This window comes from Podarcis melisellensis (genome assembly GCF_964234715.1).
Source record: "Podarcis melisellensis genome assembly, chromosome: W".
Lineage (NCBI taxonomy): Eukaryota > Metazoa > Chordata > Lepidosauria > Squamata > Lacertidae > Podarcis > Podarcis melisellensis.
The window spans coordinates 17,274,451-17,300,278 of record NC_138535.1 but is presented as its reverse complement, the minus strand read 5'-3'; the positions used below and the strand labels follow the sequence as shown (position 1 = coordinate 17,300,278).

At 49.5% G+C, this 25,828-nt stretch overlaps 1 protein-coding gene across 1 annotated transcript in view; it reads left to right on the top strand.

The window, feature by feature from the left end:
* The window catches only part of LOC309361223 (uncharacterized protein), a gene marked incomplete at its 3' end in the record, with an annotated part of 497,879 nt that extends 486,987 nt beyond the window's left edge, over positions 1-10,892 (top strand). Inside the window, exons 3-4 of the mRNA XM_081896152.1 lie at positions 9,400-9,562; positions 10,085-10,892. Of these exons, the coding sequence (XP_081752278.1) occupies positions 9,400-9,562; positions 10,085-10,892 (971 nt within the window). The remainder of the gene's footprint in view (positions 1-9,399; positions 9,563-10,084) is intronic.
* Between the last annotated feature and the right edge of the window lie 14,936 nt (positions 10,893-25,828).

Here is a 25,828-nt window from a genome sequence, read left to right as displayed (position 1 = left end):
TGTGGACACTGGAGCTACCCATTGCCTAGTGCCATCTAGTGGGCTCCTCAGAAACTGCAAGAAAGTTAAAAGTGGTCGATTTGTGTCACTGGCTGATGGTTCGAAGAGACAGTTAACTGAATCTGGTTCTTTGTACTGTTCCTTTATAGATCATGAAGTGCAGGCTTTTGTGGTGCCTGAGATCGCCAATTCTCTTTTAAGTGTGTCAGCTCTTGTTGCTGATGGCTTTGAAGTGGTGTTTACTAACAACATGTGCTATTTTTACAGGGATGGAAAGAAGATCCACAGCGTTGAGGGGAGAGACAGGCTTTTCCTGGTGCAGATGCCTGTTGCAAATGCTGCTGTTGCAGAACCCCCTGAAGAGGCACAAGTGCAGTGTGCAAATGTACCATCACATGATAATTGTTTACATCTATGGCATCACAGATTTGCGCATGCGGGGTGGTCTTATGTTAAAAGGGCCACTGAGAACACGGTTGGGTGTGGGTTTAAAGCATGTGACAAATTCCTAGATTGTCGAGCGTGTAAACAATTGAAGGTCACGACATGCACATATCCCAGGTCAGACAGGAGGACCAGCAAACCCTTTGAGCTGGTTCACGCAGATTTATGTGGACCGATGCAGGTAGCTTATTTAAGTGGATCAAAGCATGTTCTGGTCCTGATTGATGATTTTTCGAGACACACCTGGCTATTCACAATCCGACACAAGGGGGAGGCGGCTGCATTGATCAGGGATTGAAATTCAACCAAAGGTAATCTCGGATCATAATGCAATAAAATTGGAAATAAAGGGATTTGAAGAAAAAACGTTTAGATGGAGAATAAATGAGAACATTCTCAATGATCAAGAAATTTTAATGAAAGCACACAAAAATTTGACGGACTATTTTGTAAACAATTCTACTAAAGAAACGAAAATGAATATAGTATGGGATGCCAGCAAAGCCGTGATGAGAGGTTTCTTTATTCAGCAGAATTTGATTTTAAAAAATTTAGAGAGAAAGGGGAAAAAGAGATTTTGAAACAAATAATGGAAAATGAGAAAAAACTAATCAAAAGACCAAACAATTTGAAAATAAAACAAAATATAAAGATTCTACAAACACAATTTGCAATGATAATAAATAAAGAAGTGGAATGGAATATTAAAAGAATGAAACCAAGAAATTTCGAATTTGCTAATCAGGAAAATGGTTGGCTTGGCAGATTAAGAAAATAAAGGAACAGAATACAATTAACAAAATCATTGTTGAGGGAACTGAAATAGATAATCCGAAAGGAATTAGAAAAGGAGTCTTGGATTTTTATAGACATTTATATAAAAGAAGAGAGAAGAGCAATATGAAAAAAATAGAAATTTTTTAAAGGAAAAAGAGGTGCAGAAAATCCCGACTGATAAAAGAGACAGACTGAATGACCCAAGAGAAACTGAAGAGATAAAAGAGGCTATAAAGCAATTTTAAAAAGGAAAGACACCGGGACCAGATGGATTTACGGCAAGGTATTATAAAGAGATGAAACACATCCTACTAGTACCATTGAAAGAAGTTATGAATAATATCTTAAAGAAAAAGGAAATTCCTCTAACTTGGAAAGAAGCTTTTATCACGTTTATTCCAAAACAAGACTCTGATCTAACACAAGTAAAAAACTATAGGCCTATTTTGTTGTTAAACAATGATTACAAGTTATTTGCAAGTATTTTAGCTAAGAGGATGAACAAGTTATTACAAGAAGTGATTCATAAAGATCAAGCTGGTTTTCTACCTGGCAGACAGATGAAAGATAATATAAGAAATATAATTAATATTTTGGAATATCTGACAGCCAGAAATGAAAAACAAGCTATGTTGATATTTGTAGATGCAGAAAAGGCCTTTGATAATATATCTTGGGATTTTATGTTAACAAATTTAGAAGCTATGGATGTAGGTCAAGAGTTTTTTAATGGTATAAAAGCTATATATATGGAACAAAGAGCAAAATTGATTGTAAATAATGCGATGACAGAAGATATAAAAATAACTAAAGGTACAAGACAGGGATGTCCTCTTTCACCACTATTATTCATCTTGGTGTTGGAAATCTTTCTGAGATCTATAAGGAAAAATAAATCAATAAGAGGGGTAACAGTCGGTCATAATGAGTACAAGGTTAAAGCCTTTGCCGATGATCTGGTATTGACTGTGGAAGAACCGTTAAGAAGTGTTAAAGAGGTTTTATTTTTATTTTTTTATAAATATTTATTAAGGTTTTTACAGAAAAGAAAAAAACATCCAATAACAATAAACAGTATTACTTTGTTTAACAAAATTTCATATCCTCTTTGAACTTCCTCACGCCTCCCGCTCCCATTTGCATCATTAATAAATTTTTTCCAGCAAATTATCATCTTATTTCCAAATTTTAAAACCGCTTATTTAATTACAATAAAATTGTTCTCCTGCAAATATGTTTTTCTTAATCTCTCTTGTCTTCAGTTCCTGATCTATTTTAGTGATGGCCAATTATTTATGACTAAGCATCTTTCTTAACATTCCAATAATTCATAATATTTTTGTAGATAGATCTTAAATTTCTTCCAATCTTCTTCCATCCTTTCTTCTCCCAGGTCTCGGATTCTGCCAGTCATCTCCGCCAGTTGCATATAGTCCATCAGTTGCATCTGCCATTCTTCCAGTGTGGGTAGATCTTGAGTTTTCCAATTCTTAGCGAGTAGTATCCTTGCTGCTGTTGTCGCATACATAAAGAATGTTCTATCTTTCTTTAACACCTTCTGGTCGACAATGCCCAGAAGAAAGGCCTCTGGTTTCTTGGTGAAGGTATACTTAAATACCTTTTTCAACTCATTATATATCATTTCCCAGAAGGCCTTCACCTTAGGGCAAGTCCACCAGAGGTGGTAGAATGTTCCTTCATTTTCCTTACATTTCCAGCATTTGTTATCTGACGAATGGTATATTTTAGCAAGTTTAACTGGGGTCATGTACCATCTGTATATCATTTTCATTACATTTTCTTTCAAAGCATTACATGCAGTAAAGTTCAGCCCAGTGGTCCACAACCTTTCCCAATCCTCAAACATAATATTATGCCCAATATCCTGTGCCCATTTTATCATAGCCGACTTAACCATTTCGTCTTGTGTATTCCATTTCAACAGCAAGTTATACATTCTTGAAAGTACCTTGGTCTTAGGTTCTAACAGTTCTGTTTCCAACTTCGATTTCTCCACCTGGAATCCTAACTTTTTGTCACTTTTAAAAGTTTCCTTAATCTGAGCGTAGTGTAACCAGTCTCGCACTTTGTCCTTCATTTTCTCCATACTCTGCAATTTCCAATTATCTCCATCTTTTTCTAACAGTTCCCAATATTTTGGCCAGTAGGCTTCCATATTGGTTCCTTTTCGGGCCTTAGCTTCCAAAGGTGAAAGCCACCTTGGTGTTTTATTTTCCAGTAAGTCTTTATATTTAGTCCAGACATTAAACACTGCTTTTCTGACAATATGGTTCTTAAAGGCCTTATTGATCTTAACTTTATCATACCACAAATATGCATGCCAACCAAAAGCATTGTTGTAACCTTCAAGATCTAGCACATCAGTGTCCTCAAGAAGTAGCCAATCCTTTAGCCAGCAGAAAGCTGCGGCTTCATAATACAACCTTAAGTCTGGCAGGGCAAAGCCCCCTCTTTCCTTTGCATCTGTTAATATCTTAAACTTGATTCTGGGCTTTTTGCCCTGCCAGACAAATTTGGAAATATCTCTCTGCCACCTCCGGAAACACTCTGTTTTGTTCACAATTTGCAATGTTTGAAACAAAAACAACATCTTTGGCAGCACATTCATCTTAATTGCAGCAATTCGGCCTAACAAAGAAAGCTTCAGCTTTGCCCAACTTTCCAAGTCTCTCTTAATTTCTGACCAACATTTTTCGTAATTATCTTTAAATAGACTCAGATTTTTGGCTGTTATGTTAACCCCTAGGTATTTTACCCTTTTCACTAGCGATAATTCTGTTTCTCTCTGAAACCGTTCTGACTCTGTATCTGTCATGTTTTTCCCTAGCACCTTCGTTTTTTGTTTATTTAACTTAAATCCTGCCACCTGACCAAAATCATGTATCAGTTGTAATACTCTTTTCGTACTAGATTCTGGCTCCTGCAATTTCAATACTAGGTCATCTGCAAAAGCTTTTAGTTTATATTGTTTCGCTCCGACCTGGATCCCCTGCACCAGCCGGTCCCCTCTAATCAAATTCAAGAGCACCTCCAGAACTGAGATAAATAACAGAGGGGAAATCGGGCAGCCTTGTCGTGTTCCTTTTTCAATTTTAAATTCTTCTGTTACCACATTGTTAACTATCAATTTAGCTTTTTGTTCTGAATATATTGCATCAATCCCATTTTCGAAACCCCGCCCCGCTCCCATTTCTTTTAGATTTCCCTTCATAAATTTCCAAGAGATGTTGTCAAATGCCTTCTCCGCGTCTATAAATATCAGTACTGCTTTAGTGTTTATATCTGTTTGCAAAAGTTCCAAAATGTCAATAATGTTCCTTGTGTTTGCAAACGTGTCTACCTGGGAGAAAGCCGGCCTGGTCTTTATGGATTACTTCATTTAAAACTCTTTTAAGTCTGCCTGCTAAAACATCAGCAAATATTTTGTAATCCACATTTAGAAGGGAGATGGGGCGGTAGTTCTTAAGTTGTGTTTTTTCAGTTTCTGATTTTGGTATCAATGTGATAAAAGCTTCCTTCCACGATTCCGGCGCCTTCTTTCCCTCCAAAATTTCATTGCTGACCTCCATCAAAGGTTGAATCAAATAGTCACTCATTGTCTTATAATACTTGGAGGTCAGACCGTCTGGTCATGGAGATTTGCCCAGCTTCATGTTCTGAATGGCAAGTTCAATTTCCTGTCGTGTTATTTGACTGTTCAGGAGTGATCTATTTTCTTGTGTGAGTTTTTTAAGACTATTTTTCTTCAAAAATTGTTCAATCTCAACCTCATTTTGCGGCCCTTGAGTATATAGTTTCTTAAAATATTTCTGGAAAGATTTCCTGATTTCCACAGGGTTCTGAATATTTCTTCCTTCAATTTCTAAATTTGTTACTGTATTCAACTTTTGTCTCTTCTTCAACTGCCAGGCCAGCAGTTTCCCACATTTATTTGCCGATTCAAACGTTTTTTGTTTCATTGATTTAATCTTCCATTCTATTTCCTGATTTATCAGTTTAGAATATTGTGCCTGGTGAAGTTTGATTTCTCTCAGAATCAGCTGTGACTTCGGATTTCCTCTTAGCTTCTTTTCTAATTCTTTTATTTTTTCCAAAATCTTGTCTTTCTTTTCATTTTGTTTCCTTTTCTTGATAGCGTTCTGTTGTATTAAGAACCCTCTCATCACAGCTTTGCTTGCGTCCCAAATTGTTCTTTTTTCCACCGTTGTGTTCAAATTTATTTCAAAATAGTCTTTCAAAACTTTTTGGGCCTTTTTAACAATCTCCTGATCTCTAAATAAATTGTCATTCATCTTCCATCGAAAGGAGCCGGTTGGTAATAATGTCAAATCCATTTTCAAAGCGTTATGGTCGGAGCAGGTCTTTGGGCAGATTTCCACTTTTCTGACCTTAGGTGCCAGACCTCTAGTAATCCATATTTGGTCGATTCTTGTCCAAGTCAGATGGGCTTCAGAGAAGAATGTTCCTTCCTTTTCCAAGGGGTTTCTCGTTCTCCAAATGTCAATCCAGTCCATGTTGTCTGTCATTTCAAAAAAGGTCTTTGGTAGTCTGCCATCTTTGGTAACTTTTTGGCTTTGCGACTTATCCATGTTAGTTGATACAATCCCGTTCATATCTCCCATCATGATGATGTTGTCAAAGTCCAGATAGTCCAGCATGCTCTCATGCAACTTCTTATAAAATTCCGATTTCCCTTCGTTTGGTGCATAAATTCCTAATAGTAAAATTTTTTCTCCTTGATGCTGTATTTCAACTGCCAAAATTCTGCCTTGTTCATCTTTAAATAATAATTTAGGTGATAGGCTCTCCTTTGCATATATCACCACCCCTCTCTTCTTCACTCTGTCTGAAGATATAAATTCCTGGCCAAGTCTTTTATTTACCAGAATTTTTCTGTGGAGCCTGGTCACATGTGTTTCTTGCAAGCAAATAATGTCCAATTGTTCCTTTTTTAATATGTGGAAAATTTTCTTCCTTTTCTCGGGAATGTTGCAGCCATTTATGTTCCAGCTCAGAAGTTGCAGAGACATCCTGTAAAAATCTGGTTATTTTTCCGGGGGTGGAACTTTGTCAACCAAGGGTGCCGGTTCCTTTGGTGCTCCAGGCTCCAGCAATGATCCAAGTCCTTTGTGGAGGTCTTCTCCGTACTGGTTCAGAAATTTATCTCTGTCTTCCAATGTTCTGATTTTGATCTTCCTTCCTCTAAAAGTAAATGATAGTCCTTGAGGGAAGTCCCACCTAAAGATGATTGAGTTGCTCCTCAGTAGTTTTGCTAGTTCCGAGTATTCAGATCTCAAGTCCAACAGCTGTCTAGGAATATCCTTATAAATTTCAATTCTTTTACCCAGAATGTCCAGTGGGTTTTTGTAATGTAGGCCCAGAATCTTATCCCTTTCCTCCTTTGATCTCAGTGTTATCAAGCAGTCTCTGGGTTTGTCTTTTCTTATCAATCTTCCCAGCCTGAAAGCTGATATAATTTTAAAGTCTTTTTCCTCAAGTTTCCACTGCACAGAAATTATTTTGGTCAGGAACTCAGCCAGTTTGTCTTCTTCTACTTCAGATACAGATCTTATCCTTAAATTGGTCTCCCTATTCTTCAATTCAATCATCGAAAGATAGGTCTGGTGTTCGCCCACTTGTTTGTTGAGTGGTCTTACTTCTTTTTCCAACTGTCCAAGTCTTTGGCTCGTGTCTTCAACCAATTTCCTGTTTTCCCCTGAAGCCTCCTCCAATTTTGCAATCAATTGAGTGTTCTGTGCCACCTGCCCAGTTATTCTATTTAGGCATTCTGTGTTCTGGTCTATTTTCGCAGTTTGCTCATCGGCCTTTTTGTCCAAAGATTCCACTCTCTTGTCCAAAGATTCCAATTTTTCATAATTTTTTTCTAAAATTGAAGAAGCTGATCCTGAGGCCATATCCTCCAGTTGTAAATCCTCTGTCTCTCCTCCCCCTGCCTGTGGCAAGGAGGCAGCTTCTTCTTCAGAGTGTAAAATAGGCACAGACGATCTACGTTGCTGTAAAGTTGAGGCTAAAGTTGTTTGTCTCGTTCTTGGTCTTTCTTCTTTTTCCTTAGTCTCCTTAATCTCCTTTTTCTTTGCGCCACTCATTCCAAACTTATCTAATAGTCAAGGTCAAACTGACTGTTCCCATGAGAAAGAGACAGCCCAGGTGCAGCACTCAGCCAGCAGGCCAAGAAATAGAAAGTAAAATAAAGTCACTGCCGTTCAGTCCAAAAACCTCTAGGGGGAGCCTAAAATGTGTTAAAGAGGTTTTAGAGGAGATAGAACAGTTTGGTCAAGTAGCAGGATTCATACTAAATAAGAAAAAAACTAAAATAATTGCTAAAAACATGGAACAAGGTCTGATAGAAACAATGCAACAACAAATAGGAATAGAAGTGGTTAAGAAGGTTAAATATTTGGGAATTTGGTTAACCCCCAAAAATATTGATCTGTTTCAAAACAACTATATACCAATGTGGAATGGAATTAAAAGGAACCTGGAGGTGTGGGGGAGGATGAAGTTATCATTTGGGGGAAGAATTTCAACGATAAAGATGATCGTGTTACCAAAGATGCTATTTTTATTTCAGACAATCCCGATAATCAAAGGGGCAATAATATATAAAGAATGGCAAAGAACAATTTCAAGGTATACCTGGCAGGGTAAGAAGCCAAGAATACAGTTTAAGTTGTTAACAGATGCGAAAGAAAGAGGAGGCTTCGCCCTACCAGACCTGAAATTGTATTATGAAGCATCATGCCTCTGTTGGTTGAAGGAGTGAATGAGATTAGAAAATGGAGAATTGTTAGACTTGGAAGGATTTGATAACAGATTTGGTTGGCACGCATATTTATGGTGTGATAAGAAAAAAAATTCACAAAGGCTTTGAAAACCACATCTTCAGAAGATCTCTTATAGAAGCTTGGGATAGGTATAAAAACCTATTAGAACCAAGGATACCACACTGGTTGTCTCCATTAGAGGTGATGAGTGTAAAGAAGATCAATATGAGGGGGAATTGGGTAACATATGGGAACTTGATTGTTAAAGAAGGAAGTAAATGGAAATTGAAACCCTACGAGGAAGTTAAAGAATATGTTAATGATTGGTTGCATTATTATCAGGTTAATGGAATGTTTAAAAAAGAACTAAAAGAAAAAGGTTATGTTTAAAAAGAATCAAAATTTCAAATAGAGATATTGAATAATGAATTTAAAATTTTATCGAAGATGTATAAATTGCTGCTAGAATGGTATACTAAAGATGAAGAAATTAAATCGGTTATGATTCATTGGGCTAGAGATTTTAGATATAATATACAGTTATGTGAATGGATAAAACTATGGAACGAAAAGTTAAAATTTACGGCCTGTACTGCGTTAAAAGAAAATGTTATGAAAATGGTATGTAGATGGTATATAACACCAGTGAAGTTAGCAAGAATGTATAAAGTGTGCAATAAATGTTGGAAATGTAAAGAAAAAGAAGGGACTTTTTATCATATGTGGTGGGAATCTGATTCAGAGGCTGAACCTGAGGAATCCCAGCCTGCACAGCAGTCCCCGCCTCCAGGGTCAGCTGAGCTGGGGCAGGGCCTTGAATCTGAAGCGCCTGCACCTGTGCCGGATCCTCAGGAGCAGACACCAGATGAATCCACTCTGGCTCCGGAGGTGATTTAGGACCCATTGCGTACAGGTGCGCCTCTCCCAGCCCTGTCAGGGGAAGGTGAGCCTCCCCCTGGGTCCAGTAACCCTCCAGCCTCTCCTGAGCTGCAGAGGCTCAGGGCAGTGAGGCGGAGGGAACTGGGTTCTCTCAGGAGGAGTGCTCGCCTTAAGGCCAGGAGAGGCGGGTCACCTGTGGGCTGGGACCGCCCCTGGCCTCAGAGAAGATAAAGGCCAGTCAGCCCGGTCCCAGGTTGCGGGAGCAACGTCGTTGGAAACCTGTTTCTGCCAGCACCCAGCCCTGTTCTTCCGGAGTTCCCGACCTTGCCCGGTTCCTCGCTTTGGACCCTGCTTCGCCCTTGGTGGACAGTCTCCAGACCCTTGACCCAGGACCGGACTCTGACCATGCCTCACGGTAACCTCCCCCCCGGGACCAGCACAGTTTGCTCCTGCCACACCCGCACTCCCCCTTCGTTGGGGTGCGTTCGGGAAGAGCCAGAAGCCATGGTCGATCAGGCAGCTGCATTGGTGGCATTGGCTCAGGAGAACCAGGCCTTGACTCACACCGTTCAGCAGCTAAGCAATGCGCTTACGGCACTTCAGCAGCAGTTGGAGGCCTTACCGGCTCCTGGGGCCAATGCCCCAGTTCCTGGCAAGTACCCAGTGGCCCTGCCAGAGAAATTTGATGGGTCTCCGGCCAGCTTTCCCATGTTCCTCGCCTAGGCCAAGCTGTATATTCAGGGGCAAGCCCGGAATTTTCCTGACGATCGCACCAAGGTGCACTTCTTGATCAGTTTGTTAAAGGACCAGGCGGCCAAGTGGGCCTTGCCACTGCTCCGGCAAGACTCCCCTTTGGTAACAGACTATGTGGGGTTCTGTAACCACTCTGAAGGGGAGCCAAGCCAATCGGGCGATTTGTTGGTTGAGACAGGACAAGTCCACAGCCGCCGCCTACGCCACAGAATTTCGGCTGTTGGCACAGGACTTGTCTTGGAATGACTCTACACTTCGGGACCAGTATCTTGAGGGACTGTCGGACGAGATACTGGACCAGCTGGCCACGCTGGATCGCCCCACCATGCTGGATGCCCTCATTCAGCGGAGCCTGCAGATAGGCGATCGGTTGGAGGACCGTTGCCAGGCCCGGGACCGCCAGCACTCCCGGCTCCTGGCTCCAGTCGTTCCCAGCAGATCCACAGCCACAGCCGAGTTGCTGGACGAGCCAGCGCAGCTTGGGGCAGCGCGAACTCGCCTCTCCCCCTCGGAGAAGACGCGGCGTCGGGAGGGGAACCTGTGTCTCTACTGCAGTGGGAGTGGACATTACGCCCGATCCTGTCCCGAGAAGATGCAGGCCGCAGGGAAACCGCCAACCCCGGTAGTCGAAGGCCCTGGGTACCCGGGGTCCCAAACCATGCAATGGGGCCCTCACCGGTGGAATTGCGACACCTCATGGTTCCAGTGCGCCTATACCCCCCTGGCGGGCCCTGGATTCTCACCCATGCTCTGGTGGATTCAGGGACAACCCGCTCGTATATGGACTCTGCCTTTGCCGCCCATCATCAGGTGCCACTCCTGGATAAGTCAGAACCGGTACAGGTGGAGGCAATTGATGGGCGGCTCCTGCCCTCGGGCGCCGTTACACAGGAGACACAGCCCTTGGTTCTGTGTCACCAGCAGCACCGGCAGGTGCGAACTCTGGACATTGCTACCATGCCTTGGTTTCCCCTGGTGCTCGGGATGGACTGGCTGGAGTCTCACAATGTTTGGATTGACTGGGTCAATCGGACTGTGCACTTCCCAGACCCGTGTCCCCATGCGCGGTTCGAGATGTTAGCAGCCGCGCCCACTGATGAGGCTGCGTCAGCGCTCCCGGCTGTTTACCGGGACTACCAAGACGTGTTTGAGGAATGGGGGGCAGACCAGCTGCTGCCCCATCGGTCTTTCGACTGTGGCATAGACCTCCGCCCGGGGCGCCCCTGCCTGTGAGTTGCCTATACTCTCTTACGGAGCCGGAGCGTGAAGCTTTGCAGGACTTCCTTCGCAAGAACCTGGAGCGTGGGTTCATTCGGCCTTCCACCTCACCCACCGCTGCTCCAGTGCTCTTCGTTAAGAAGAAGTGTGGGGAGCTTCGTCTTTGCCATGACTACCAGGCCCTGAACAAGATTACTATCCCAGACTGGTACCCCTTGCCCCTTATCTCAGAGTTGCTGGAGCGGGTGCAAGGGGCGCAGGTGTTCACCAAGCTAGACCTCTAGGGGGCCTACAATTTAATTCGGATCTGAGCCAGGGATGAGTGGAAGACAGCATTCGGGACCGGGTATGGGCAGTTCGAATACCTGGTGTCAGGGAACTGACATCTAAAGCGCCGCAGGTGCAAAGGCTCCCTGAGGTTGAGAGAGCAGTAGCAGCGGAAGAGGGAACCAGTAGAGGGCGAGCAAGAACTCCAAGGGAAAGTGAGTCGGAGGGATGGCTCAGAGACGCTTCAAGCGAAACCAGTGGGGAGGTCTCAGGACCTCCTATAGGGACACCCACACCTCGACGGAAACTGTCACGCCGAGAGGCCAGACGACGTGTTTCCGTTAAGGAGCTTTTATGTTGGAAACGTTTCCGAAAGCAGCCACTTTCGGATTCTACTAGTGATTGACGCAGCCATGCTGGAGGGGCTCCGTCACAGGCAGAGGTTTGAAAACCTGATCAAACTCTGAGGGACTTGCATTTTACGCACAAGCAGCTCATCGTCCCATCACAGCAATCCGAAAGTCACCGAAAGCCAGCTTGTGCAGAGAGAAGCATCATGAGCAACCCAGCCGGAACCGGGGGTGCAGGAGCAGCTGGAGGGGGTCCAAGCCTGGAATAAAGGTACAGAGCGTTGGAGATCCAGTTGGCGCTGCAAACGGCGAGGCTTGAGGAGAGGAGGGCTCAGGATGCAGAAAAGGGAAAGGAGAAAACCACCCCGCTCGCCAGAAAGGTACCAGGATTGGTGCAGAAATTCGGGGGGGATCCCAGGAACTATCATGCCTGTCACGGCCACCCAGGACGGGTCCCAGCTCACAAGAGACCTCACTCCGTTGCAGTTTATTTACAGGAAAAGTTTATTGAAGATTTCTGCTTCTCGTACAGTTCAGCATCGTGGCCGTACGTCTGTCACGTTAGACCGCTGAAGTCCCCTCTGACTCCTCCCCTCTTCCACACCAACTTAATAGCCTGGCTCTAGACCACCTCTTCCTCTCCTTTCTTTTCCGCAGGGTCTTCCTGCCCCCCTGGGTTCCCTCTCTCCGTGACTCGCCTGAGGCTGAATCCTCTGCCGCCTCTTCCCCCCTCCTTCTGGCTTTAGGGCCGGGCTCCTCCCCTGAGCTCTCTCCACTTCCGCGCGCCTCTACGTTTGAACTTGGCGCGCGTACGTTGCTGCTGACCTTTCTTTCGACCGCTACACCACCCCTTGTTCTGCTCTCCACCCTTTCCGGCTGAACACCTTGCTCCAACCCCCTTTCTCTGTTCTCTCCTAATCCTGCTCCCTCCGAGAGGCTGACGACTCCACCCCCTTTACTCCGTTCCGGCTGAGACGCCTCTTGCTGCGTCTGTCTTCCACTGGGCTCCTCTCCGCTTCTCCCTTCTCCTCCCTTTTGCTTGATTAAGGTAACCCCCTTTTGAGAATCCTCTGACTCGCTGCTCAGACTCGTGGATTCCCTCAGAATTCCGTCATCTTCTTCCTCATCCTTCTGCCCCTCCTCCCACTCGCTCTCCGTCTCCTCTGTCATCTCCTCCTCTCTCCCAGAAACCCTGACATCCATCCCCCCCTCGAAGCCCCCCCTTCCCCCCTCCCGCTCGCCGGGTGCAGGTTGAGGAAAACGTGGTTCTTCCGGGGTCGGTTCAGGATACAAGTTGTCCACTTCAACGTTCTCCTCTGTCATCTCCGTATATGTGTGTTCGAACTCGGGTTCCCCACCCACAGACATCACAGTCTCTTCCTCCATCACTGCTTCTCCTGGCGCTGCCTGCCAAGGACCTACCATCCATCTCTGACTCCATGCCTCCCTTGGCTGATCCACCCACCAACAAGGGCCTGTCTCCTCCCCCCCCAGTCTCGGATCCCTGGTCGGGCTTGTTTCGGGCGTATGGCCCTCGGGTGAGGAGAAACCCTCGAACGTGCTGTCTGACAAAGTGGGCGTGAAAAGCCAATCATCAAAATACTCCTCGGGCATGGGCTTGTGCGGAAAAAGTGCATGGAACTCCTCCTTCAACAGGGGTTCGTCCAACGCGTAGCCCGGCACCCAGCTATTGGCAGAGGCCGGAGTGCCTTCCCTGGCTAGAAAATATTCAACTCCCTCCTCCCCCCATCTCGAGTCCAGTATCTCTGTGACCTCGTTAAGAGGTTCTGGTCTTGGCGATTCCCCCCCCTCAGGCGCCCTCCTACGTGGCTCTGGGAGTGCTCCTGACTCTTGAAACCTGTGTGGGGTTTTGTAGGGAGTGAGCACCGACCTATGAAAGACCGGGTGCACCCTGGAACCCTCCGGAAGGGCTAGACGAAAAGCCACCGGATTGATCTTAGCCTCAACTTGATATGGCCCTAGCTGCCTGTGTCCTAACTTCTTCTTGGCCAATGACCTGGCCGGCATCGCGTGGGCTGCTAACCACACCCAGTCCCCAATCTGGATGTCCTCTCCCGCCCTCCTGTGCTTATCGGCCTGCACCTTATACGCCTGTTTTGCCAGCTCCAAATGTCTCCGCAGCTCCTCGTGCACCTCTTGCAACTCCGCTGCAAACTGGTCGGCATCTTGAGGCCCCCCCCCTCCTGGTGCCGCAAATCTCGGGAAGGTTCTGGGATGACGGCCATTGTTCGCGAAGAAAGGCGTCACCCCGGTGGATGCGTGTTTCGTGTTGTTGTAGGCGAATTCAGCCATCGGCAGATAGTCCACCCACGCCGCAGGTCGCTGGTTGGCGTAGCACCGCAGGTACTGCTGCATGATCGCGTTGACCCTCTCCGCTTGACCGTTGGTTTGTGGATGTCTCGCCGATGTCAGGTTGATTTTGACGTGCAAGATGCCCAGAAGCTTTCGCCAGAAAGTGGAAACAAACTGGCGCCCCCTGTCGGACAAGACGGACTGCGGAAGTCCATGCACTCTGAAGACGTGATCGATGAAGAGCTTTGCGGTCTGTTCTGCCGTCGCCACCTTGGCACAAGGGATGAAATGCGCCATCTTGGTGAACAAGTCCACCACCACTAACACCGCCGTCTTACCTCTGGAGCTGGGCAGGTCCGTAACAAAGTCCAACGCTACCCTCTCCCACGGTTGCTGCGGTGTCTCCAGCGGTTCTAGCAATCCCGCCTGCTTCTGGTGCACTGGTTTGGACCTCTGGCAGATATCACACCTGGCGACGTAGTCCGCCACCTCTCCTCTCATCTGGGGCCACCAAAAGTCTCTAGCCACCAACTCCATCGTCTTCTCTTTGCCGAAATGGCCTGCACTAGGGGCGTCATGCAATTGTTGCAGAACCTTGGCTCGAAGATCGTCGGTGGGCACGTAAAGGGCACCCTTACGAGTCAAAAGTCCATCTTGCAATTGGAACTCATCGTTGTCTCGCGACCCTCCGCGTAGCTCCTCCATCTTGGACTGTGCAAACTGATCCCTTTGCAACGCGCGTCGCACCGCGTCCAGGTCGACTGCGATGGTAGCGCACGTCCACGCCTGCGGTGCGAAAATGTGCTTTGCTGCGATTGGAGCTGCTTCCTCCAAGTATTGCGGCTTTCGGGACAGCGCGTCTGCAATAACATTGGAGTCTCCTGGGATGTATTCTATTTTGAAGTCGAAATCCGCAAAGAACTCCGCCCAGCGCATGTGTCGCTGGGTCTGTAACTTAGCCGTCCGCCAATACTCTAAGTTCTTGTGATCCGTGCGGACTTGCACCGTGTGCTTGGCTCCTATTAAGAAGTGTCGCCACGCTTTGAAAGCTGCATGAATGGCCAACAACTCCCTGTCCCATATGGTATAATTGCGCTCCGTCTTGCTGAGCTTCCGGGAGTAGAACGCACCCGGTCTCCAGTTGCCTTGTGAATCCTCTTGCAAAAGAACGGCCCCAACCGCTCTGTCTGACGCATCGGTCTCTACCCGCATGGGTCTGCCGGGATTCACGTGGAGCAGCTGCTCTTCGGAGGCGAAAAGACCTTTAAGCGTCCGGAAGGACCGCTCCGCTTGTTCGGTCCAGACGAACTTCTTCTTCTTGGAACTGAGGGTGTCAGTGATAGCCGCCGTCGCGTTCGCAAAACCTTTAATAAACTTGCGGTAAAAATTGGCAAGGCCGATGAACCTCTGGACCTCTTTCCGATTTCGAGGGCTTTTCCAGTCCAACAGCGCTTGAACCTTAGCCCTGTCCATGGCCAGTCCCTCGTCGGACAACTTGTAGCCAAGGAAATCAACCTCTCTGACATCAAACTGGCATTTTTCCAACTTGGCGTACAACCTGTGGTCCTTCAGCCTCTGCAGGACCTCCCTCACGTCCTTATCGTGATCCTCCGGCGATTCCGAGAAAATCAGGATATCGTCGAGAAAGCAGACACACTTCTTGTAGAGGAGACCTGCTAGCACGTGGTGCATAAATGCTTGAAAAACGTGGCTGCCATTTTGGAGACCGAAAGGCATGACTCTGTATTCGTATGTGCCCAGAGGGGTGAACATGGCGGTCTTCCACTCATCTCCTTTCCGGATGCGGATGAGATTGTAAGCTCCACGTAGGTCCAGCTTGGTGAAAATCTTGCCCCTCCTGACGGTCGCTAAAAGGTCGTCAATCTTGGGCATGGGGAAAGCTTTGGGCTTAGTCAAGCTGTTTATGAACCTGTAATCCACTATAAGCCTTTTTTGGGGCGTGTTTTTCTTCTTCACAAAGAACACAGGGCTGCCACCCGCTGCTTTAGATTCCTGGATGAAACCTCGCTTGAGGTTATGGTCTATGAACTCCCGAAGCTCTTGCATCTCGTCTTCCGACATGGAGTACAGCTTGGCAGCAGGCAGTTGCGCCCCTGGCACTAAATCAATCGCGCAGTCGTAAGGTCTGTGAGGCGGCAACTTGTCAGCTTCCTTCTCACAGAAAACCTCCAAGAAGTCCTGGTACTTGTGAGGCACTGTTTGCACCATACGCAGATGCAACTGCTGCTCGGCTTCTCCTCCCTGATCGGTCTGAAAGCAATGCTGAGCACAATACGATGAACAAAAGGTGATCTGCCGCTGGTACCACGCAACCGCGGGACTGTGCCTCTCCAGCCAACTCATGCCTAACACGATGGGTGTGTCCGATAAGTGGGTGACATTGAAACTAATAAGTTCTCGATGGTTGCCAATCTGCATCATCATGGGAGGGGTTTGCTGCACCACTTGCCCCCCCAGCAACTTCCTGCCGTCTACCGTGACCACGTTTAGAGGCGTCGTTGCAGGCAGGAGCGCCATGTTGTGCTGCTTAACGAACTGCAGTCCCACGAAGTCGGCGTTGCTTCCCGAATCGATCGTTATTGGAACCTCGAGGAGTCTCCCATCAGGCAACTGGAGTGTTGCTGTGAGCAGAACTGCCGGTCTGGGAGGCAAAGGGTCCACGCTCTGCAGTGATGCTGGGGGCTTGTCTACAGATCCGCCTGGCTGAGCCCCAGTAGCTCTGCTTCCAGCCAGGCACTGTCGTTTCCCTGAAGCTGCTCCCCTGGTTGCACCTCTGCTGTTACAGTTGCCAGTGCTGCAGTGTGCTTCTGGAGCCTCTGGGGGCACTCTTTCGCCATATGGTGCGCACTGTCACAGATGTAACACTTCCTGGTTCCTCTAGGAGGCTTCGCTTTGGCTGCACCAGGGACAGGGCTCTGGGATGGCTTCTGAGCCCTAGCACCACCAATCTCCATTGGCTCCTCGCTGTCCTTCCCCATTGGCGAGGGGTGCGCACGGCTGAAATCCCTGTGCACAAAAGGGAGAGTCCTCGCTTGCGCACGCGCTTGGGGCCCGTCCTCCTCGTGCCACGGACGTCCCTCATGTCGAATTCCAATAGCTAAAGCCCGTTGCACCACGTCTTCTAGGGTCTGGGGTCTGTCCCCCCTAGCGATCTCATCCTTGATGGGGGGGCTCAATCCCTCCCAAAAAAGATCTCTGACCGGCTTACTGTCCTTTGGCCAATCTAAGGCGGTGAGCAATGCAAAAAATTTAGAGTGGTATTGGCGCACAGTCGCTTTCCCCTGCCTCAGCCCGTGCATTTGACGGCGCGCAATGTCCACATCCACAGAGGATTGAAAACAAGAATCCATCGCTTTGATGAACGCAGTTGAATTGCGACGGGCCGGTCCATCTTCGCGCCACAGATTGCGTAGCCAAGCCCTGGCCTCCCCATGCAGGTGCGAAACAATGAACCCCACTTTCTCCTCCTCATCTTTAAAATCGTGACGGAGTAAATGCAGTGCATATACGACGTCCGCTCTGAAATTGGGATAGTCTTGCAAGTTGCCATTAAAATGCGGAACCAGGGCACCCCCCCTCCGTCCAAGCGCAATGCCCTCCGCTCTGGAACCTGGGGCCCCCGCCCTGTCCGCGTGTTCCCACCTTGCCTGCAAATCCTGGCACGTCTTCTCCAAGTCGTCATTCTTCTTCTGCGAAGCAATGACTGCCGATGTGAGAGCGGTAACCTGATCCCGCAGTGCAACCAGCTGCTCCTCAGCGCTCATGGCTGCTCCCGTTCGTGAGCTTCGCAAAAAAAATTTTTTGCTTTCTGAGAGGGGACTTACTGTCACGGCCACCCAGGACGGGTCCCAGCTCACAAGAGACCTCACTCCGTTGCAGTTTATTTACAGGAAAAGTTTATTGAAGATTTCTGCTTCTCGTACAGTTCAGCATCGTGGCCGTACGTCTGTCACGTTAGACCGCTGAAGTCCCCTCTGACTCCTCCCCTCTTCCACACCAACTTAATAGCCCGGCTCTAGACCACCTCTTCCTCTCCTTTCTTTTCCGCAGGGTCTTCCTGCCCCCCTGGGTTCCCTCTCTCCGTGACTCGCCTGAGGCTGAATCCTCTGCCGCCTCTTCCCCCCTCCTTCTGGCTTTAGGGCCGGGCTCCTCCCCTGAGCTCTCTCCACTTCCGCGCGCCTCTACGTTTGAACTTGGCGCGCGTACGTTGCTGCTGACCTTTCTTTCGACCGCTACACCACCCCTTGTTCTGCTCTCCACCCTTTCCGGCTGAACACCTTGCTCCAACCCCCTTTCTCTGTTCTCTCCTAATCCTGCTCCCTCCGAGAGGCTGACGACTCCACCCCCTTTACTCCGTTCCGGCTGAGACGCCTCTTGCTGCGTCTGTCTTCCACTGGGCTCCTCTCCGCTTCTCCCTTCTCCTCCCTTTTGCTTGATTAAGGTAACCCCCTTTTGAGAATCCTCTGACTCGCTGCTCAGACTCGTGGATTCCCTCAGAATTCCGTCATCTTCTTCCTCATCCTTCTGCCCCTCCTCCCACTCGCTCTCCGTCTCCTCTGTCATCTCCTCCTCTCTCCCAGAAACCCTGACAATGCCTTTAGAACAGAGATGCAATACGCTCTAAACTTGCAGTTTGATGACTTCCCCGACGAGGAATCGCGAGTGGCGTATGTGATTGGCCATCTCGAATCCGGGGCGAAAGATTGGGTTAGACCCCTGATGGCAGCGAATAATGAGATCTTAAAGGACACGAGGAAGTTTTTTCGTGCCATGGACCTGATGTTTTCCAGCGATATTGAGCAGGGGGTGGTGCGAAGGCAGTTAATGGCTTGCCAGCAAGGAAGCAGATCTGTCCGTGAGTACTGGACTGAATTTACTATGCTGATTCATAAATTGGGGTGGGACCTATCGGCGGAGCCCATCCAAATGCTTTTCGAAGAGGGGCTTTCTTCAACCGTCAAAGATGAGCTTTCCCGGGGGCCCAGGGCGGAGTCTATGGACCAATTAACCAAATCTGCGCTGGCCATAGGAGCGCGCCAGGAGGCGAGGGCTTTGGAAAGGCGGGAAGGGAAAGGAGACCGTTGGAGGGAGTTCCGCATTCCAGACATTCCAGAGCCATCTTTCCCGCCGGCAGAGCCGATGGAAGTTGGAACAGCGCGGGCGCGCGCAGTTTCAAATCCCAGTGAAGGGCGGAAGAAGGAGGGAAAGAGCGCCAAGAGATGTTATCTCTGCCAACAGCCAGGGCACTTTGCCAGAGTCTGCCCACAAAGAAAGGAATGGCAAGGGATGGCAGGAGCTGTTGGGGGAAAGGAAGAGGAAAGCAAGGAGCAAGTAAAAGCCAACGCCTGGCTGCCACCGTCGGGGCACAGCAGCCAGGCCAAAGAGCAATGAAAGTGCCCATGCCAGAACCTCCCAGACCTGCTTTAGTGATAGAGGTGTTACTAGAACTGCCAAACGGACACCCACTAAAGGTCAAGGCGCTTTTGGATTCAGGCAGCTCCTGTAATTTCATGAGTAAGGAGTTTGCAGCTGAGCACCAGATACAGACCATCCCTTTAAGTAACCCCTTGCAGGTGACTACGATTGACGGCAGAGAGCTGTTGGGGGGAGAAGTTAGCCAACAGACTGTCCCGATGATAATGAGAGTGGCAAGGCACACCGAACAGATAGCGTTTAATGTGGCCATCCTGGGAGGAGCGCCCATCATTTTGGGGATGAGCTGGCTGGCGCTACACGATCCGCTAGTGGGCTGGCATCAGAGGGTGGTCTCCTTTGGGTCAGCGCATTGCCTAGAACACTGCAAGGAGGGGAAGGTCTCGGGAGGAGACAGAGTCACCCTAGCGGGGATGGAAGTGATGGGCAAAGGGAAGGTGCCCCCGCAATACGCAGATCTGAGCAACGTATTCAGCGAAAGGGAAGCAGACAAACTGCCACCGCATAGACCCTTTGACTGTCAAATCAACCTACTCCCAGGGGCCCAACTCCCAGTAGGCAAGCTGTACGCCATGTCAGACAGGGAGATGCAGGAGCTGAGGGAGTTCATTGACAAAAACTTGAAGCGAGGTTTCATCAGAGAGTCCCGAGCGGTGGGGGGCAGCCCAGTGTTTTTTGTGGACAAAAAGAACACAGACAAACCGAGACTGGTGTGTGACTTCAGGGGCCTCAATGCAGTGTCGGAGCCCCTGGCTTTCCCTATGCCCCGAATTGACGACATTTTGACCAGAGTAAGGAAGGGAAAGATTTTTACAAAACTGGACCTGCGGGGGGCGTACAATCTGATACGCATAAGGAAGGGAGATGAATGGAAGACCACCATGTTTACCCCTTTGGGAGCCTTTGAATACCTCGTTATGCCCTTCGGTCTACAAGGGGGCTCCGCCTGTTTTCAAGCTTTTATAAACCACGTTCTGGGACCTTTGCTCTACAAGAACTGTGTGGCCTTTTTAGACGACGTGTTGGTGTATTCGGAAGATGAGGAACAGCATGTGAGGGACGTTCGAGAAGTGTTGGGCAGGCTGCAAGCCAACCAGCTGTGGGTGAAACTGGAGAAGTGCCAGTTTCATACCAAGGAGGTGGAATTCCTGGGGTACCGCTTGTCAGACAAGGGATTGGCCATGGATCCAGGCAAGGTTCAAGCGGTACTGGAATGGAAGACACCGAAGACCAAGAAGGACGTGCAAAGATTCTTGGGGTTTGGGAACTTTTATCGGAAGTTCATCAAGAACTTTGCCCACTTGACGGCGCCCATCACCGACTGCCTCAGCAGCAAGAAGAAATTTGTTTGGACGGTGGAGGCGGATCGAGCCTTTGAAGAACTGAAAAGGGCTTTCGCCTCGGAAGAACAACTTCTGCATGTGGATTTACAAAAACCCATGAGAGTGGAAACAGATGCATCCGACCGGGCTATAGGGGCGGTCCTTCTTCAACCGGGGAGGAGTGCGTCGGAGTGGAGACCGTGTGCATTCTTCTCGCGGAAACTGAATAAGTCCGAGAGGAATTACACGGTGTATGACAGGGAACTACTTGCCATTCACGAAGCATTCCGGAGGTGGAGACATTTATTAATTGGGGCACAACACAAGGTGCAAGTGTGCACCGACCACAAAAATTTAGAGTATTGGAGAACAGCTCGAGTGCTCAACCAACGACAAGTGAGATGGGCACAGGAATTCTCCAAATTTAACTTTGAGATTTGTTATGTGCCAGGCCCAGAAAACGTCAGGGCGGATGCGCTCTCACGCAAACCAGAATATTGGGAAGGGGAGGAGGTGATCGAAGAGAGACATGTCATCCCGGAGGACCGCTGGGTGTGTGGGGCGGCGCTGGTGGGGCAACGGGAACTGGTGGAGGAAACGGAAAATGATGAATATGCCCAGGATAAGCTCAGAGGTCTCAGGGGGGAGGGCGAGAGCCCCGGAGGTTTTGAGGAAAGAAATGGGGCATTGTATTACAAAGGGGCACTGTATATACCCGAAGGTGAATTGAGGGGGAGAGTACTCAAGCAGTTGCATGATAGCCCCACGGCGGGACATTTTGGGCAACACAAAACCATGTGGTTGGTTACCAGGGAATTTTGGTGGCCTAAGGTGAGGGAAGATGTAAGGGAGTATGTAAGAGGGTGTGACCAATGTCAGCGAGCCAAAGGGGAAAGAAGGGCGCCGGCAGGGTTATTAGAACCTTTACCCACACCAGAACGGCCTTGGGAAGCGATATCAATAGATTTTATGACGGATCTGCCAAGGTCCAAGGGGAAAACAGCCATCATGGTAGTAGTAGACCTGTTAACTAAGATGTGCCATTTTGTAGCATGCTCACATGCAGTCACAGCGGAAGAAACGGCGAAGTTGTTTGTGGAACATATCTTTAGGTTGCACGGGGCTCCCTCGAGGGTGATCTCAGATCGAGGCAAACAATTTACTTCCAGGTTCTGGAGGAAGCTCATGAGCTTGCTACACGTGGAAGTTAATTTTTCAACTGCCCGGCACCCTGAAACCAACGGGCAGGCGGAAAGGGCAAATGGCATTCTTCAACAATATCTTAGGTGTTATGTCAATGACAGAGAGAACGATTGGGTCGAAAAGTTGGCGTTGGCAGAATTTGCCTACAATAATGCGGAGAATGTGTCCACAGGGATGAGTCCCTTTTTGGCTAATTACGGGTGTCACCCCAGGGCATTTCCAGGGGAAGGAGGGGAGAGATGGAGCGTTCCAGCGGCTGAACATTTTGTAGAAGAGATGGAAGCCATCCATCAGCAGCTCCAGCTCAACTTAGAAAGGGCCAAGGCACAATATAAGAAGCAGGCAGACAAGAACAGAAGGGAAGGTGAAACCATAAGGGTGGGGGATCAAGTGTGGTTGTCAACCCAAGGGTTGCCGTTCAAAGGGGGTTGTAAGAAACTGAGGCCCAGAAGATTGGGACCCTTTGAGGTGATTCAGCAGGTCAACCCGGTAGCTTTCAAACTCCGATTACCCAACCACATGAAATTGCACCCAGTGTTCCACAGGTCGTTACTGTCACCATACAGGGGGGGACGTGAAGGGGAGCACATCAGGGGACCAGCCTTGGAAGAGAGGGAACGCCGCAACCATGTAGCGGAAATCCTCGATTCCAGGTGGAAGGGTAATCAGGTGGAGTATTTGGTGGCGTGGGAAGGGGAACCGGAGTCAGAAAACACCTGGGTAAGTGCAGAGGAAGTCAATGACGAGGTTTTAACAGAAACGTTCCACCAAAGGTTCCCGAGGAAACCTCAGCCTATAGCAAGGTTTAGGAGGGAGTATTTCGGCACCACCGATGAGGAAGAGGAAATGGAAGGGTTCGCGGAGTCGGAGTTGGAAGATGGAGTGGACTCTGATGACGAAGAGTACCTAGAGAGTAGGAACAGCAACAAGTGGAAGGAAGTGTTCGCGACGTCGGAAGATGAGGGAGGTTCTTTCAGGGGTTTTACCTCCTCACCGCCAGTAGGAGAGGAGACGGGAGGGGGTGAAGGGGGCCCTGGAGGGGAGGTGGATGTCAGGGAACTGACATCTAAAGCGCCGCAGGTGCAAAGGCTCCCTGAGGTTGAGAGAGCAGTAGCAGCGGAAGAGGGAACCAGTAGAGGGCGAGCAAGAACTCCAAGGGAAAGTGAGTCGGAGGGATGGCTCAGAGACGCTTCAAGCGAAACCAGTGGGGAGGTCTCAGGACCTCCTATAGGGACACCCACACCTCGACGGAAACTGTCACGCCGAGAGGCCAGACGACGTGTTTCCGTTAAGGAGCTTTTATGTTGGAAACGTTTCCGAAAGCAGCCACTTTCGGATTCTACTAGTGATTGACGCAGCCATGCTGGAGGGGCTCCGTCACAGGCAGAGGTTTGAAAACCTGATCAAACTCTGAGGGACTTGCATTTTACGCACAAGCAGCTCATCGTCCCATCACACCTGGTAATGCCCTTCGGATTGTGCAACACGCCCGCTGTGTTCCAACGGTACATCAATCACGTGTTCCAGGACTTACTAGACAAGTACGTGGTGGTGTACTTAGATGACATTCTGCTTTTCTCCCGTGACCCGGCTCGCCACGAGGGTCATGTCCGGACCGTGCTGCAGCGCTTGCGGGAGCATTGCCTGTATGCGAAGCTCAGCAAATGCGAGTTCCATCAGCGGTCAGTGGACTTCCTTGGTCACCGACTCTCTCCAGATGGGGTGCAGATGGATCCTGGGAAGGTGGCAGCGGTTCAGGAATGGGCGGCACCTCAGAACCGCAAGGACCTACAGCGATTCCTGGGGTTCGCCAACTATTACTGGACCTTCATTGCAGATTATGCTCATCGCACTACCCCGTTGACCCGGCTGCTGCGCCCCAAGACGCCATTTTCCTGGGACAAGGAGGCAGAGGAGGCGTTTCAGGGGTTGAAAGCCTGTTTCAAGAGGGCGCTGATCTTGCAACATCCTGATCCCTCTCGACCCTTTATGGTAGAGACCGACACCTTCAGCACGGCTCTCGGTGCCGTCTTGTCCCAGCAGCACGGACCTGATGCGCCACAGTTACTGCGCCTTCTATTCCCGCCAGCTCCTTCCGGTGGAGCATAACTATACCGTGTGGGAGCGGGAACTACTGGTCATCAAGGTGGCCTTTGAGGTCTGGCGCCACCATCTTGAGGGGGCATGACACCCGGTGGAGGTGAGAACCGACCACCAGAACCTGGAGTACCTCCAGACCACCCGCAAGCTGAACCAAAGGCAGATCCAGTGGGCATTGTTCTTCTCCCGGTTCCAGTTCCGGATCTGCTACATCCCCAGCTCCCAAAATCAGAAGGTGGATGCCCTGTCCCAGAAACCCGAAGACATCACAGACACGGTACAGCAAGCAGTACCAACCACCGGCTGCGTTCCTGGCCACTCAGGAGGCTGAGCCACTGCAGGCTCGGGTGCGGGAACAGCAGCGGGTCGACACTTGGGCCCAGGAACTTCTCTGGGAACTGGCCGAAGGGTCATGCCCTCAGTATCCGGGGCTGATCTTGCACCAGGCCCTCTCCTGCACCACGGTTGCCTGTACATCCCGCCAGGGCCACTGTGGGCTGAGGTTCTCCGGATGACCCATGATGCCCCAGCAGCGGGACACTTTGGGCGGTATCGGACCACCCATCTGGTAAGCCGCGAGTTTTGGTAGCCCCCCTGAAGGCTGACATGGCTAGCTACGTCGCTGGTTGTGACGTCTGCCAGGCGACCCCCGAGCCTACTTCAGCCGTTGCCAGTCCCACCACGTCCTTGGCACACGGTTTAGCTGGACTTTGTGGTGGACTTACCCCCGTCTCGTGGCTGTACCTGCCTCCTAGTCTCCGACCTTTTCACTAAGATGGCGCACTGTGCATCCGTACCCATCCGTACCCACAGCTAAGGAAACTGCTCAGCTATACCTTCAGCATGTCTTCCGCCTGCATGGCCTACCTGAGCATGTGGTGTCCGACCGGGGCATCCAGTTCACATCCCGTTTCTGGCGAGCATTGCACCAGACCCTTGGGACAGAGGTCTGTCTATCATCAGCCTACCACCCACAGACCGATGGCCAGACAGAATGGGTGAACGCGGTGCTGGAGCAGTACCTCCGGTGTTACTGCAGCTACCAGCAGGATGACTGGGTCAACCTAGCATTGGCAGAGTTCGCCTACAACAACGCGGTGAACGCGTCCACCCAGCAGACCCCGTTCCCGGCCAGTTACAGTTATCATCCGCAGCTGTTCCCGGATGTGCTGCCAGCATCTGCGGTCCCTGCAGTGACAGAGTAGCTTCAGGAGCTCCAGTCTCAGCAACAACTATTGATGGAGCAACTGCGCCAGGCCAAGGAGGCGTACAAGGTCCAGGCCGACCGTCACCGCCAGGTGGGGCTGGAACTCCATGTCGGTGACCTGGTATGGCTCTCCACTCGTCACCTCCACCCCTCTTGACCTTTGCGGAAGCTGGACGCCCGTTTCACCAGCCCGTTTCCCATCGTGGACCAGGTCTCACCTGTGGCATTCCGTCTCCGGTTGCCCGCAACCCTGAAGGTTCACCAGGTATTCCACAGGTCCCTTCTGAGTCCGGTGGCCCCGTCCGACAAGTTCCACCCGAACCGTCCCCGACCGCAGCCAGTTTTGGTTCAGGGGGAGCCTGAGTACGAGGTGGAACGCATTCTGGACTCCCGATACTGCAGGGGAAAGCTGCAGTATCTCATACACTGGAAGGGGTATGGACCTTAGGACCGTTCCTGGGAACCAGCAGCCAACGTCCACGCGCCTGCTTGCCTCCGTGATTTCTATGTGGCGTACCCCAGCAAGCCGGGTCCAGACCCTCGGTTGAGGGGGGGCCTGGGAAGGGGGATGGTGTGATGGCCTGGGAATCTGATTCAGAGGCTGAACCGAAGGAATCCCAGCCTGCACAGGAGTCCCCGCCTCCAAGGCTGGCTGAGCTGGGGCAGGGCCTTGAATCTGAAGGGCTGGATCCTCAGGAGGATCCTCAGGAGCAGACACCAGATGAATCCACTCTG